This window comes from Nothobranchius furzeri, chromosome 9, assembly GCF_043380555.1.
Source record: "Nothobranchius furzeri strain GRZ-AD chromosome 9, NfurGRZ-RIMD1, whole genome shotgun sequence".
NCBI lineage: Eukaryota > Metazoa > Chordata > Actinopteri > Cyprinodontiformes > Nothobranchiidae > Nothobranchius > Nothobranchius furzeri.
This window is the reverse complement of record NC_091749.1, coordinates 25133334-25149353: the sequence shown is the minus strand read 5'-3', so window position 1 is coordinate 25149353 and position 16020 is coordinate 25133334. Positions and strand designations below refer to the sequence as shown.

At 48.6% G+C, this 16020-nt stretch overlaps 1 protein-coding gene across 4 annotated transcripts in view; it reads left to right on the top strand.

Annotated features, from left to right (window-relative positions):
- The window catches only part of LOC107381977 (A-kinase anchor protein 13), a 201188-nt gene that overhangs the window by 152514 nt on the left and 32654 nt on the right, over nt 1-16020 (top strand). For all 4 annotated transcript variants that reach the window (XM_070554723.1, XM_070554721.1, XM_070554722.1 and 1 more), the window contains 4 exons: nt 5145-5322; nt 5558-5660; nt 10587-10629; nt 10879-10990. In XM_070554723.1, coding sequence (XP_070410824.1) covers nt 5145-5322; nt 5558-5660; nt 10587-10629; nt 10879-10990 — 436 coding nt within the window. The remainder of the gene's footprint in view (nt 1-5144; nt 5323-5557; nt 5661-10586; nt 10630-10878; nt 10991-16020) is intronic.

Below are 16020 nucleotides of genomic sequence, written 5' to 3'. Positions count from 1 at the left end.
CTGTGCTGTGAAGTGGGCGGAAACCGGACTGGAAGGGTTCATAGAAGGAGTTTAGTGTCAGATGGGTGTGGAGCTGGGTAGGGACTATTTTTTCCAAAACTTTGGAAACAAATAGTTGGTTGGAGATGGGGCAGGGATTAGTAAAAATGTTAGGATCCGAACCAGGTTTTTTAAGTATTGGAGTAACTGCAACAGTTTTGAAGATAGAGGGAACAATACCGGAGGAAAGGGATGCGTGTATGAGAGCGGAGACGAGAGGGAGCAGGGAGGGGAGGCAGGTTTTAACCAAGGCCATGGGAAGGGGGTCGAGAAGGCAGGTAGAAGGCTTAGGCTTGTGGATAATATCTGATATCTCAGAATCACTGGGAAGTTGGAAAATGGAAAATAACTGTGTTGGTTCGGGAGGATCATATGGGGAGGTAGGGGGGATGCTTTGGTTGATTGCACGGTGAATGTTTATTATTTTTTCGTTGAACAGAAGAAGGGCATTACAAGTAGCAGTAGAGCACATGTGTGGGGGCAGAGTATCGGATGGCCGGTGAATTTTATTGATAATGGAGTACAATGACTTAGTGTTGCCTTGATTGGAGTTGATTAGACAGGAGTAATACTGTTGTTTGATTAGTATAATTAAGTTCTTATACCGAGTCATATGATTTTTATATAGTTCTTTGTGAATGGTGAGACCAGTTTTTCTGTAGAGGCGTTCAAGCTGCCTGGATTTGGTTTTCAGCGTCCGGAGTTGAGGGGAAAACCAGGGAGCAGACTGACGGAAAGTAACAGAACGGGTTTTAACTGGAGCAAGGGAGTTTAAAATGTGAGCTAACTGATCAATGTAGAGAGCAGCCGGGTCATCAGGAGAGGAGAGATTGTCCGGTAGCTGAATATTATCAATATAGGAGGATAAAGTGTCGAAATTGATGTCCTTTATATTCCTAAAAGAAATGAGCCGGGTTGGTTTGGTAAAAGAAATCTGGGTTACAATATTGAAAGAAATACAATAGTGATCAGTGATGTGGAGGTCATCAGCTGCACAGTTAAGAGGGGCGAGACCAGAGCAGCACAGCAGATCCAGGCAGTGTCCTTTGGAGTGAGTTGGAAAGTTGATGTGCTGATTAAATCCAAGGCTGTCCAGGCAGGATGAGAAGTCTTTGGTGAGGGGAAGATCGCTGTTGTCCATGTGTATGTTAAAATCTCCAAGCACTATTACATTAGATGAGAGTGTAGATAAATGAGTGAGCAGTACTGAGACTTCTGACAGAAAGTCTTTGTGAGGTTTAGGGGGGCGGTAGATTAATCCATTAAGTAGGTCCATTAAGTTTAAAAACCAAATACTCAAAGGAATTAAAATCAGAGACAGACACTGGCAAAACTTTCCAATTCTCGCGATAGATTATCGCAAGACCTCCTCCGCGAGAACCGCATGGTTTGGTGAGGTAAACAAACCCGGGAGGAGTAGCGTCGTTGAGCTGGGAGAAATCAGCTCGCTGCTGCCAAGTTTTGCAAAGGCACATGATTCCACGGTCCTTGATGAGATCGTGAATGAGATGACCTTTCCCAGTGAGAGAGCGGATGTTGAGAAGGCCGAAGTTGACGGTGGTGCTGTCACATCCATGAGCGTTGGCTGTCCTGGCGAGGCTGGCTAATGAGGAGTGATCAGCTGTTCGGCGGTATGAGTTCCTGTGAGGACGACGGCGAGTGGTGGACCAGAAAGAATTGATTGAGGCGGAGTTGTGGTAGTGGAAATTCCTGCGTGAGCCGCGGTGGACATATCTCCGACGGAGAAGATGAGAGATGTCCGGGTTGAGATGCAGTGAAGCCGGTGGAGATCCAGGGCGGTGGTGAATCCTGAGGAGCTCAGCGGCAGTGTACTGGAGGAAGGCAGCAGCAGGTCGGTGGAAGATGAATGATAAAATCCAGATGAGTGCGGACCACACGTGAATAGCGTTGGTCCACATAATAGAGGTTAGGGTTGATATAGATATCCACAGTCCAGTCAACAATCCGATAGTGTCAGTCCAACATATAAAATCAAAGCTTACCGGTGAGCAGTGGCAGCCAAACGCGCCAGCGTTCACTCAATCCGGTGGGCGTGTCGATGAGATGGTTTATCCCAGCTCGTGCTGTCAGACTCCTTCTGTTGAAGTGATTTTTGTAATTCTTCAGGTCTGGTGATGACCAGGTCTGGTGGTGACCAGGTCTGGTGGTGACCAGATCTGCTGGTGACCAGGTCTGCTAGTGACCAGGTCTGCTAGTGACCAGGTCTGGTGGTGACCAGGTCTGCTGGTGACCAGGTCTGGTGATGACCAGGTCTGCTGGTGACCAGGTCTGGTGGTGACCAGGTCTGCTGGTGGCCAGGTCTGCTGGTGGCCAGGTCTGGTGATGACCAGGTCTGCTGGTGACCAGGTCTGCTGGTGACCAGGTCTGCTGGTGACCAGGTCTGGTGATGACCAGGTCTGGTGATGACCAGGTCTGCTGGTGACCAGGTCTGGTGGTGACAAGGTCTGCTGGTGACCAGGTCTGCTGGTGACGAGGTCTGCTGGTGACCAGGTCTGGTAGTGACCAGGTCTGCTGGTGACAAGGTCTGCTGGTGACCAGGTCTGCTGGTGACCAGGTCTGGCGGTGACCAGGTCTGCTGGTGACCAGGTCTGGTGATGACCAGGCCTGGTGGTGACCAGGTCTGGTGATGACCAGGTCTGGTGATGACCAGGTCTGCTGGTGACCAGGTCTGGTGGTGACCAGGTCTGCTGGTGACCAGGTCTGCTGGTGACCAGGTCTGCTGGTGACCAGGTCTGCTGGTGACCAGGTCTGCTGGTGACCAGGTCTGGCGGTGACCAGGTCTGCTGGTGACCAGGTCTGGTGGTGACAAGGTCTGCTGGTGACCAGGTCTGCTGGTGACCAGGTCTGGCGGTGACCAGGTCTGCTGGTGACCAGGTCTGGTGATGACCAGGCCTGGTGGTGACCAGGTCTGGTGATGACCAGGTCTGGTGATGACCAGGTCTGGTGGTGACCAGATCTGCTGGTGACCAGGTCTGCTAGTGACCAGGTCTGGTGGTGACCAGGTCTGCTGGTGACCAGGTCTGGCGGTGACCAGGTCTGCTGGTGACCAGGTCTGCTGGTGACCAGGTCTGGCGGTGACCAGGTCTGCTGGTGACCAGGTCTGGTGATGACCAGGTCTGGCGGTGACCAGGTCTGCTGGTGACCAGGTCTGGTGGTGACCAGGTCTGCTGGTGACCAGGTCTGGTAGTGACCAGGTCTGGTGGTGACCAGGTCTGCTGGTGACCAGGTCTGCTGGTGACCAGGTCTGGCGGTGACCAGGTCTGCTGGTGACCAGGTCTGGTGGTGACAAGGTCTGCTGGTGACCAGGTCTGGCGGTGACCAGGTCTGCTGGTGACCAGGTCTGGTGATGACCAGGCCTGGTGGTGACCAGGTCTGCTGGTGACCAGGCCTGGTGGTGACCAGGTCTGCTGGTGACCAGGTCTGCTGGTGACCAGGTCTGGTGGTGACCAGGTCTGCTGGTGACCAGGTCTGGTGATGACCAGGTCTGGTGGTGACCAGGTCTGCTGGTGACCAGGTCTGCTGGTGACCAGGTCTGGTGATGACCAGGTCTGGTGATGACCAGGTCTGCTGGTGACCAGGTCTGGTGGTGACCAGGTCTGCTGGTGACCAGGTCTGGTGATGACCAGGTCTGCTGGTGACCAGGTCTGCTGGTGACCAGGTCTGCTGGTGACCAGGTCTGCTAGTGACCAGGTCTGGTGATGACCAGGCCTGGCGGTGACCAGGTCTGGTGATGACCAGGTCTGGTGGTGACCAGGTCTGGTGTGGCTGCACTCAGGAACTGAACTCTTTATAAAAAATGCATTTAATCACAGTTTTTTCATCATTTAACTTAGAATGCATTTAGTTCAGTTGAAAACCGCAGTTTGATCTTCTGGGTTGTCTTTGTCTGATAATGAAATGTGTTTGCTGATCAAAAACCTAAAGGAGAGCTGAGCTGATGCAGTAATGCTAACCGGTATTACCGACCACCCAGTGAACGTGTCTGGCTTTAAACAAGAGGCTCAGAATGTAACATCTGGACACATCTGTCACACGGAGGAGAGCAGCAGCTCCAGCACGGCTTTCAGATAGTTTTTCTGTGTTTCTGGGGAATCCAGTTTGGTTTCCCGTGTGCTGCTGGTGTTACCAGTAAACTGCAGGAACTAAACTGGCCCCGTTCCACATGCTGATGTGGTACTGGTGGGAGTGCAGAGCTGTTGGGTTGTCCTGCTTTCCTCCTGCAGCCTTCTACCTCAGCAGCTAGTGTTTCCCTGTTTGGTGGGATCATGTGACACCATTTTTGAATGGTTAATATTTACCTGCCACTCATTTGCATAAGCTGTTGTTGTGGGTGTGTCTCTTTGTCTGTCAGTCAGTAGCTTCCTGCTCTACCTCACAGAGGCTGCAGGTGTTTTTCAGGATGGAGGAAGTTCTGGTTCTGTAGGGTGAGTTTGTAATAACACTGCCAGGACGGAGGCTTTAATATGACAGATAGAGCCATCTGCATTGCCTGAGGATCGGTGAGCTCTGCTCCACACTGGCTACTGATGATTCTTTTAGTCCGGTCTTAGTTAGTGATGCTTGAAAGTGTTGGATTGATGATCTGGAGGATAACGGAGTGCCACCCAAAGCCAACGGCTGGAGAAAAGAGATTTACTGCGGGAGCCGGGACCATCGGCGGGCCTGTCCAGGAGCAGATAGAGCTGCAGCCGGCTAACATAGCTCACTCTAAAATGTAGCTGTAGTTTTCCTCCCCATAATCATTGCATTGGATTTTTCAAGGCCTCTTATTCCTGGTCATAGATCGATGTAATTGGGGTTGTAAATCACAGCTGCTGAGCTCTCTGTACTGATGCTGATGTTGGAAGTCATTTGCAGCTGCTTCAGCTGTAAATCTGCCCCAGAGGCCAGCGATAACTCAGCTGACTAAACACTGTGCCGGACCAGCTTCTTGTGTGTGTGTGTGTGTGTGTGTGTGTGCGCGCGCGCGCGCGTGCGCCAACAGGTGCATGCATGCATGTCTTGTTGTAATATTCGTGTTTCCAGATGACGTAGAGTACGGGCTTTTCTCTGTCTAAGGTGACCTCTGCTCTCTGTTCATGCAGCTACAGCTTAGAGGGGCTCAGTGGGGTCCAGGAAGAGCTGAGGGGCTCCACCAGCCAAGGGCCCCGGATCCAGGAGCCTTGGAGGATGCCCCGACATGACAGTGAGGACAGGGTCTCCCTGGTCTCTCTGACAGAGGAGCAGGAGGAGCGGGAGGAGCACAGCAGGCAACGTGACCTGGTCAGCTGAGACACATTGATTACTAACCCAGGGGGATCTAAATCATTAATCATCTCTATTGAGCAGCTTAATGTTATTGACTGGTTTTATAACAGATCAGGAACATCAGATGACAAATCAAACATCCAGTTTCCTCTTTTAGTTGATCCTTCCTGTTTTCACATAAGTGACAGCTGGTGTGTTGTTCCAGCTTGCTGTTGTCTGATTCAGTGTAAATGTGTGTTTGGTGCTGCAGAAGCTACGGCGGTACCGGCCCCTGAGAAGCAGCTGTCCTTCCATGACCCTGCCCCTGACCAAGTCTGTGTCCATGGTCACCATCAGTCAGAAAGACAGCGATGGTGAGTGTCTTCTGTCACTCAAGTACAGCATCCTCATCTACAACATCTGGACATTCTGTTGGGTGTTTCCTTTCAGCTAGTGGGATTTTTAGTACTTAGGGAAAGGAAAGATGACCTGAGGATGCATTTGTCTACTGTCCATTTTGTCAGATGTTCTTGCTAAAATATTAATGATTGGCATGCCTAAAGGGGAGGGTGAAGAAGGGCCTGCCACTTTCCCCTCCCGTTTATCAGCAGGTCGTCATGGTTACGTAGTTTAAACATGTGACCAGCGGCCTTTGTGGTTCTGTCCCCCCTGCTGCCTCCACCAGCGGTGGGACGTCTGAGGCGTAAGAGGAGAATCTCCTTCTCGTTCAGCCTGTCCCCCATCCTCACCAAATCTAAGTCTCAGTTCCTATATCTGGACTCTTCATCCAGCGATGAAGAGGATGACTCAAGTAAGTGTGGTAGAAACTAGACATGGTGTTAAAATCAGAGCTGTAGCAGCTTCCAGTAGGACCCCCCCCCCCCCCCCCCACACACACACACACACACACACACACACACACAGCTGTTTAGTGTTTCTGTCTCCCATCCCCACCCCACCCCCCTCCACCCCGACCCCCCAGCTAGAGCAAACCGGTCTCCAGATCCACGTGTCCTCCTCTGGATGTGCAGTACTTTGCTCCTCCTCTCTGGAGTCTGAAGTTCCTACAAACTTCATTCACTTTTCTGGTTTTCATCATATTGTGTGTGATGGACAAGAGCAGTGTTGGACTAGCTCCAGGCAGAGTGTATTCCCATAGATTAGACACACACAACCATGCCATAGGCAGGCCGATAAATACTTATGATGTTTATGAGCAGATTTGATTTGAACAATTACTTGCAGCCAAACCGCAGATGAAGAGAAGGTAATAAGCTTTAACTGCATGCACATAACTTCTGTTAGTCGTACAGACTGCTGTATGATGTCATACATAAATGGGTCTTTCTGTAGTTTCTGCTAAACTGATCAATAAAATAAGAAAAAGAGAGAGACTCAGCCTAGCTGGTCTGCCTCTGTTCCGTTGTCCCACATGAGAAACCCATCAGTGTTCTAATTCCATTTTTGGTTCTTTTTTAAACACAGATGAGGTTTTTCTTTACCTTGCTGACGTTTCGTTTGCGGCTGCAAACGTCCTCAGAGCTGACAGCAACGTCAGCAAGGTAAAGAAAAACCTTATCTGTGTTTAAAAAGAACCAAACATGGAATTTGAAGACAAACCCAGCAAGAACGTACAAAAGACCATCAGTGTTCGGTTTCTTACACTGTTTCATAACAGAAGTGCAGGGTTTCCCCCAGCGCTTTATAAGCCTGGCGGCCCGCCAGGCTTTGCTTGCCCACCTGCCAGGCTAAGCGTCTTGCCCCATCCCCCTCCCCTACCGTGTCCGCTGACACGAACGGCTTAGAGCCTTCCATCAGCTGATACTGGAGAGAAACAGCAGCGGAATGTGTGTAACCACCCCACCCTCGCTCTCACAGAGGAGCGCTGCGGAACGGAGCGCACAAAATCCCCTCGCGTGTTGACTGTTGGACTGGAGCTAGCTAAACTGCCCAAAAGAGGAGTGCAAACTCTACCGCCGGGCGCTGGTCCTGGTCTTACGGTTTTGCACGAGAGACAGTCTCACACTAACCTGCCTTCAAGCAGCGGTGTGAGTTGCAGACTGTGAGGAGTAGCAATACGCTTAACAGTTAGCATTTTACCGAGTAGCATTACTCGAAGGGTAACGATACCACCTACACAGGGCAGAGCCGCAACGCCTACCCCACCTAACCACTAGCGTTAGCTGTCTAAATGGTATCGTTAGCTGCAAAACTACATACCAGGAGGTTTTCCATCCACACCCGGAGAGATTGTCCCTCTGGGCTTGGCCCGTGAGCGGTCCAACCTGCAGGCTGTAGGACTCCCACAGAGGGTTATTGAGACCATTCAGGGTACAAGGGCTCCCTCAACTAGGTCTCTGTATGACTGCAAGTAGTCTATTTTCGAAAAATGGTGTGGAGAGAAAGAGGAAATCCCATTTCAGTGCTCCGTGGCGGTCATACTGACCTTCTTGCAGGACCTGATGGATAAAGGAAAAGCTTTCTCCACCATCAAGGTGTATTTGGCTGCAATATCAGCCTGCCACATTGGTTTTGAAGGGAAGTCAGTTGGACAGCATCCCTTTGTGAGTTGATTTATGAGATGCGTGCAAAGGCAAGTCCCCGTCTCTAGGAATCTGGCTCCACCCTGGGACCTCCCGCTAGTTCTGGAGGCCTTAATGTCTTCTCCTTTTGAACCACTGGAGCAGGTAGATTTGAAGGTGGCTACATTAAAAACAGCGCTGTTGCTGGCACTTGCCTCGGTTGAACGTGTGGATGAAATACATGCTCTGTCTGTTCACTCGTCATGTACCAAATTTTCCTAAGGGGACTCAAAAGTGACCTTACTCCCTAATCCCACCTTTATGCCCCTATTTCTTTGGTTTCCTTCTGCCCTCCTCCCTTCTCCTCAGTGGAGCAGCAGAATCTCCATGCACTTTGTCCAGTGCGTGCATTACGTATGTACATGGGCAGGACAGAGACGATGCGAAAGAGCAACCAGCTTTTTGTGTCCTGGGCCAAAAATCGGTTGGGGAAGCCCATATGAAAACAGGGACTTTCTCACTTGATTGTAGGAGCTAGCTCCTTAGCCTACAGCTCCAAAGGGGCTCTACCTCCTGAGGGTCTTTGTGCCCATTCTACTAGAGGACTTTCTTCCACATGGGCCCTATTTAAGGGAGTGTCCATTCAGGAAATATGTGCTGCGGCGAGTTGGACCTCCCCTCACACATTCACTCGGTTCTACAAGCTAGATGTCACAACACCGTCACTAGCTCACTCGGTGCTGCTCCCACTATCTGAGCTGTGCACACCATATGATATTTGGGAGTACAGTCTGTGAATCTTGTTCTGCCTTGCAATCAGTATTTTCCCATAGTGAGACATGAAACAAATGCTATGAAAGAGAACTTTAGGTTACTGTCGTAACCCCGGTTCCCTGAGTAGCAAGAGTGAGTGTCCCACCATACCGCCCTCCTTGCTAGGTGGTCATTTTAGAAGACTGTCAGTGAGGAGCTGGCCCAATATATGGGTGGGGTTCCCACCTCCTATACGCTGACAGATTTGTTCCAGCCAATCAGGACTGGCAGTGTGGAATAAGAGCTTCTGATGAGGTCACGCCTAGGCGCGCCCATAGTCAGACACTCACTCGTGCTACTCAGAGAACCGGGGTTACGACAGTAACCTAAAGTTATTGTTGAGAGGTCTGGGACTCCCTTGTTTGAATTGTGAAAAATGCCTTATAGAGTAAACTGATACCAGTCTGTTTAGAGAGTTAAATATATAACTGATGGAGCTCAAACAGGGTCACAGATCCCACAACCCTAACCCTAACCACAGCATGTATAGTAATAATTCACATCAGAAGTGATATGACAGGCGACATTAAACCAGGAGATGTCCTGTATATGAGTAAAAGCTGCTGTGGCGGTTATTCGTTTGATTGATTGATAGGATGCATTTTTTTTTACTTGAGACAACACGTTAATAACCATAAACAAAGTAAGAGGATATTGCAAAAGAAAGGAATAAAGACTTCATCCAAAGGGAGTGGGAGGAAGCCAGCTCTTATTCAGTCCCACACCCCACAATACACACATTTAATGTAACAGATAAAGATCTTTGCAACTGTGATACAGCTGATGATAACAATGATAGAGATAATTACCAATAAGAACATACATAAAATGTATCTATTCAGTAAGAATACACTTCAGCTAACAAATAAAGTAACCACTAAATCAATAATAATAACAACAACAATACTATTGTAATGTAATAATATAGTTATTAATATTTATTTCTTCATTGTTATTGTCCATCCATCCATTTTCTGCAGCCTAACCCGGGACGCCTAGACTTCCCTCTCCCCACCTACTTGGGCCCGCTTCTGCGGGGGAATCCAGGCGTTCCCTGGCCAGCTGAGAGACATAGTGCCTCCAGCATGTCCTGGGTCTCCCTTTAGGTCTCATCCCGGTTGGATTTGCGTAGAAAACCTCACCGGGGGGCATCCAGGATGCATCCTAATTGGATGCTTGAGCCACTTCAACTGGCTCCTCAAGATGTGGAGGAGCAGCGGGTCTACTCCGAGCCCCTCCCGGATGACCAAGCGTCTTTCCCTATCTCTAAGGGAGAGTCCAGACACCCTGCGGAGAAAATTCATTTCAGCCACTTGTATCTGTGATCTCGTTCTTTCGATCACTACCCAAATCTCGTGACCATAGGTGAGAGTAGGAACGCAGATCGACCGGTAAATGAAGAGCTTCACCTTTTGGCTCAGCTCCCTCTTCCTGTTCTCCCTTCACTCTTGAATTGTTAGTAATTGTAGGGGTTTTGTATTTCAGGATTAATTATTGAATTTTGTGAAACATTTTGAAACAAAAGAATAAATCCAACATCTGAGATGTTTTCACATCATGACTAAATTCATGTTCTTTTAGCTCTCTGCCACTGCAGATGAGTCTTCCATCATGTACTGTAGGTGTTTATGGTACCGCCTCCAGGTTTCATCCTCTCCCCTGTTCTGCTGTTGTTTCTGTAATTAGCCTCCGTGGTGCTGAAGGGCCTCTTGAAGCAAATGAGCTGCTCTTAAGCACCAAAACTAGCCTAGCACCATCCTTACCGAACCCTTGCAGTTGGATATAAACTGACAACCTTCAGCTCAGAGGAATCCTTTCCCTGTTTGCTCTCACGCAGCTCTCTGTTTTGTGAAGGCATGAGCTGCTTGTGGGTGTACTAAACGCCACCAAGAGATCACGAATAAGGCAACAGAGGAATAGCCTTAATACCAAAGAGACCTCATTCCCTCTCATGTTTGATTGCAGGCACAAGGTCATTTTCCAGTACCTCTGGATCAGTAGCATACAGGTCAGTCCAACTCCACGCACGCACACACACACACACACACACACACTCACCTTCATGGAAACAAGCTTTTTAGATTCTCGGTGCTGCAACAACATTTATAGTCCCATAAAGACCAGTAAGGAGAAGCTGCCCACTGGTTCCTCAAGACAATTGAGCCTTTATGATGCTGTAAAGAAGTGTTATAGTACATGTGAACAGATATGTTGTGTGTATAAGATGTGTTTGTGTGTGTATGTGTGTGCGTTTCAGCATATCGGAGGAGGAGCCTGGACCTCTGCGGAATGACAATGAGGGCAAGAGTGTGACAAAAGTCAGCCGGACCTTCAGCTACCTCAAGAATAAGATGTACAAAAAGACAAAAGTGAGCCACCTTGGTCCTGTGTGTGTGTGTGTGTGTGTGTGTGTGTGTGTGTGTGTGTGTGTGTGTGTGTGTGTGTGTGTGTGTGTGTGTGCGTGTGTGTGTGTGTGTGTGTGTGTGTGTGTGTGTGTGTGTGTGTGTGTGTGTGTGTCTCTCTCTCTCTCTCTCTCTCTCTCTCTCTCTCTCTCTCTCCCTCCCTCCCTCCCCCCCTCCCTCCTTCCATATATAAGACATAGGCGTGGCCTATGTCTTATATATTCTGGAAGTTGTGCAAATGCAGGAATGGGCATAGATATTTTGCTGGGGTGGGGCTGGGTTGGTGCCCTCTGACTCCATGAGGCTCTGCAATGCTGCCCTGGCAGGATGGGCTGGGGTCTCCATGCCCTGGGTGGCATTTTGACAACAGAGGTGCCTATTGGGGCCAGTGGGGGGAGCTGGCTCCCTGGAGGGCTAAGCCCAACCAGCCATTCCTCCCCATCCCCACACATTTCTCTCCTCCTGCTCCCTCATTTCATCACACAAACATGCACATAGGACCTTGGGGGTGGACAAGTCAGGGAGTGCGGGTATGGACCCCATTTCCACATTCCTGTGGCAACCTGCCCCCCAATTTTATTTGCACCTTATACACTTCCACCGACGACATTCCACGCAAACACACACTTAGGGCCTTGGGAGTGAGCACATTCAACGACACTTGGCAGGGGGATTTCTCAGCCTCCTCCTGAGTGCCGGTGCCCACTTCCAATTTTAAACATTACTTAGACACCGAGGGCTGAGGGTGTAAGTGGGGTGGTGCGGTGGCATCAGCTGGCATAGGCCAGACAATGCCCGCACTGCCCGCTCACCCCAGCCATGGAATACACCTCATCAACACACAACACTATATTGGAGCAGGCGGAGGGAGACTAGGGGTCTTAGCATACCTCTGTTGTTGCTTGGCTTCCTGGGGCTGGAGGCTAGGAGGGAGATCTGGCCGTCTGGTTGGGGTGGTGTGTTGCTGTGCTCAGCGTTGGGCGGGGGAGCCTGCTCATCAGCACCCCAGCAGAAAGGGTCAAACTCTAGTAACCGGTGATGGTCGTACCCCATGTGCAGCAGTACCGGGACCAGAGTGAATAGGGTGTGTATGGGGAGCATGAGTGGGTGTCCGGCGTGCATTTTTGTAAGTCTTTGGTTGTATGTGCATGTGTGAGCATGAGGGAGGGAGTGTGTGACTGTGTTTGTGTATGACTGTATATGTCAGGTGGGGCCTTTGACTCCTCCCCTCTCCTGTAACTTCTTATGATGATATAGATCTTCGTCTCCCCTCCCCCTGCCACACCTGGTGTGGGGTGTGGTGCCTTGGTCTGCCTGAGTGTTTCCGGGTCAGGGGGTTTAAGATTTTTGGCATCTGCCTGATCAGTCCCGGTGGCTGCCTGGTGGGATCTGGGTCCCTGGGCTCTGCTGGGTCCCCAGCGGGGGTGGTCGCCCCAGGGTCCCGGGTCGCTGGGTCCCGGGCTCAGCCGGCTAGGGGGTGGGAGGCTGGGGGCGGGAGGCTGGGGGCGGGCTTGTGGGCTTGCCGCTGATATCTCCCAGGACTCTGCCGGCTGCTGGTTGTGGCCCCCCGGGGTGATCCTCTGTGCCTCTCGAGGGGGGCGGGGGCCTTTCTGGTTGCAGTCTCCTTGGGGTTCCTGTGTTCTGGGGCAGCGCCTGGATCTCTGGGACTTGGAGCTCCCCCCGTCTCCTACACATCTTTGGGGGCACATCTGTGGTCCCTCACACTCTATTGGATGCTCCTATAGAGAAACCTTACATAAACAAGCGCGTGTACACACACAGGTGCTCACATGGTGCTCTCAAAAGTATGGGCTTGGGAACGTTGTCCCATTTTTTTCTATTCTTTCTCTGTCTGCAGGTCTAGAAGCAGACTCTTGTTCATTACTGTTTATTTTTGTGGACCCCACCTTTTGTCCTTTCCTTTCTCTTTCACCTCTGTCTCCGTGTCTGGTCGGAATTAAAAAGCATTCAACAACAATAACAATAAAGTTTTAAGTATCAGGCGTGACATTAAAAGCAGACGCTTTGGTGCTCCACCTGAGAGTAAATCTGTAAGGCTTGTTACCAGCATTCAGACATCAATTCTGCTTGCTTCACAGCCAGACAGGACACGGTAAAAAAAAAAAAAAAGAAAAGTAGAAAAAATAAATACAGCACTCTGCCATTTTTAGACAGGAATGAATGAATGTTTTTCAATGAATAATTATTTAAAAAATGGAAGCATTATTTACTTATTTCCCTCTCTCTCTCTCTCTCTCCTCTCTCTCCTCTCTCTCTCCTCTCTCTCTCTCTCTCTCTCTCCTCTCTCTCTCCTCTCTCTCTCTCTCTCTCTCTCTCTCTCTCTCTCTCTCTCTCTCTCTCTCTCTCACACACACACACGAAAAAATCCATACACTTTTTCCATGAGTTGTATTATTTTATATTAAATAAAAAAAAACAAAATAAAATTGGTATTGTTTTCCACAAAATTTACAGCAAATCTCTAATAGTCTGTATTTATAGAAGAGGAGCAAAAACATTTCTGTCTTTATTCTGAGGACAATGTGATTTTTATTAAATATCTAATATCTAATATTTATTAGAAATTATAAACATCTTTTTCCAAAAGGTCCTGTTGGAGCTGCTGCTCTAAGCATGTTTTATTCCGGTGGACTGAAGGGAAAAGTGGCAGTTGAGGCTCTAAATGTTGCAGACCCATGGTCTGGAGGGATTATAAAAAGATTTGCAGTTCTAACTAATTGTTCTTGGGGTTTTGCATAAGATTGTACGTCATGTTAATTTTGACTGTAAAACGCAACTCAACAAAATAGCATATTGTGTTGGGTATCGTTTTTTTTTTTTTTTTTATTGAGACATTCACACAAAAATATTTACTGTATTTCTTGAGTGGTGCAATTCAAACTCTGTCTGCTAGGTGGCAGTAGATTGTCCCTCCTTTATTCTGATGGAACAATGTGATTTTGTGATAGGGAGCCTAAGCCACGCCCATCTACATCTGGTCATTGGGTCCCCCCACTGCTCCAAAAAAAATACTAGTCTTTGGGCCAATAAAAGTAACTGTTTGATTCTGTTTGACACTGATTTCACATGTGATTTCCGTGAATTTTAAGACACATTTTGATGACGAATAAGCACTTATTTTCAACAGGTGGCAGAAATTACTTGAGGCTTTGTTTGAAAAGACGTAGTGGACTACAAATGCTCGTCTCACCATTATCATGAAACCATACAAGGACAATAAGTAGAAGAAAAGTTTAGCTAGCTTCGAATCCTTGTTCTAGGATGACAGAAGGAGAAAACCACTCTTAATCTGGCCATGTAGCAGCTACGCTGGTTTGTAGTCACATTAATTAGGAATTAATTATAAAAATCTCAAAGTACCTGACAGACATAGTCAAAACCTGCAATCATTTTTCATTTGAATTCAAGTATAGCATACGTGCGATTCAGAGAATAGCGTTTTTAGCCGTTGACTTCCATTCATTTATTTTTGTTCCAGGGACTCATGAGCCGACCAGAGGGGTCGGAGACTTAAGCCGGGCGTACATTGTGCAACTTTTTCACTTTTTTGAGCTGATTTTCCACTCGTGCGAGAATCCACGACATCGGGGCGAATTTTGCGCTGAGCGTCGTGTAGTGTACAGGGGGTTACGAGAGGCGATTAAAACCACGCGACCAGCTACCGATCAGCAGTTGTGAGCTCGCACGGACTTCTGGCGTGTTTGATATTTTTCTCGTCCCTCGCGAGGGTATTGCACTGTTGAAGCGGGGCAGCGAGCGGCTGCGACCCAAAAAGTATCAGAACCGTTCACGGCGCATGCGCAATCCTGCATCAACGCCGCTCGCTCGCTATTTCCTAATAAAACACGTCGTTCATTTTTATTTCTAAACGTATCTTTTTTTTTTACGCACAGTGACAAGGATTGTCAAGAAAGCGTGTTTGTCGTGTTCGTGTCAAATTAAACTGATCACAAAACACAGATTTACTTTCTTTATTTTGTTTTCCTCATCCAACCCCCATAAATCCCTGTGTGTCCTCCTGCAGCACTCCCGAAGGACAACAGGCAAAACAAGACAAAAAAGTCTGACGTGTTGAGTAAAAACTGCTATTTTTAGCATATTTTTAGGTCCGACGTGTTGCTACCAGACGTACAGTGTGAGCAGTCAGGTCGCATCCGTGAACTGGGTCGTACAGTGTGAGCGCCTGGCTCGTGAGATCTGCCCTGCGAGGAAGTCGTACAGTTTGAGCTGAAGCTGAGTGCTACGAGTGAAAAAGTCGCACAGTGTCCGCCCAGCTTTAGGCTCCCTATAACACTGAATGTGTCTTTGAAGGGTCTGGCCTGAGCTTTAAAAAATGTAAATATTGTCTGGCTTTTAGCAGATATATCATATTGTCTCCCCTCTTTTGTCATTTTTATCGCATTCCCAGGTTCTTGCCAGTACACATCCTATTTTAAACGCTGACTTGGAAGGTGACAGCCAGTTCAAATGGCGCTCCTTTGAGGGAAACTAGGTGTTATATTTTCAGTTTGGATTCTTCGGCCGTGTGTTTGGTGGAGCCTCTGTGTCGCCCTGAACATTTGTGCTGCTTTTCTGTCGAACTTCAACATTCAGGACACGCTTTGTTCCTCCGGCCTGGCCCCCAGTCCCCTGGTGGTTACACGTCCCTCGCTTTGGGGCCTTTTAACTTCCTCTGCCCATACTTCCCCAACAAGCTCTGGTTGAGCTAGGATGAGATGGGTGTAAATGCTGGTATCACAGGAGCGATTACTGACTGTTATTTATTTAAAGAGAGCATAATTTTTACACTTTTGAACTCTTATCTGCTCGTGTTTTACAGTAAAAGTCATTCAACATGGTTTCCTTAAACTGTGAAGAGCTAGAAAATGCAAAACACGACCTTCTGTAGTTTTGTACCAGATTGTGTGCTGTTAGCGGACATTAAAAGTGAAGGCACAGTAGTTTTTCCCACCAGAAGCGGTTCAGGTCTTTTTATA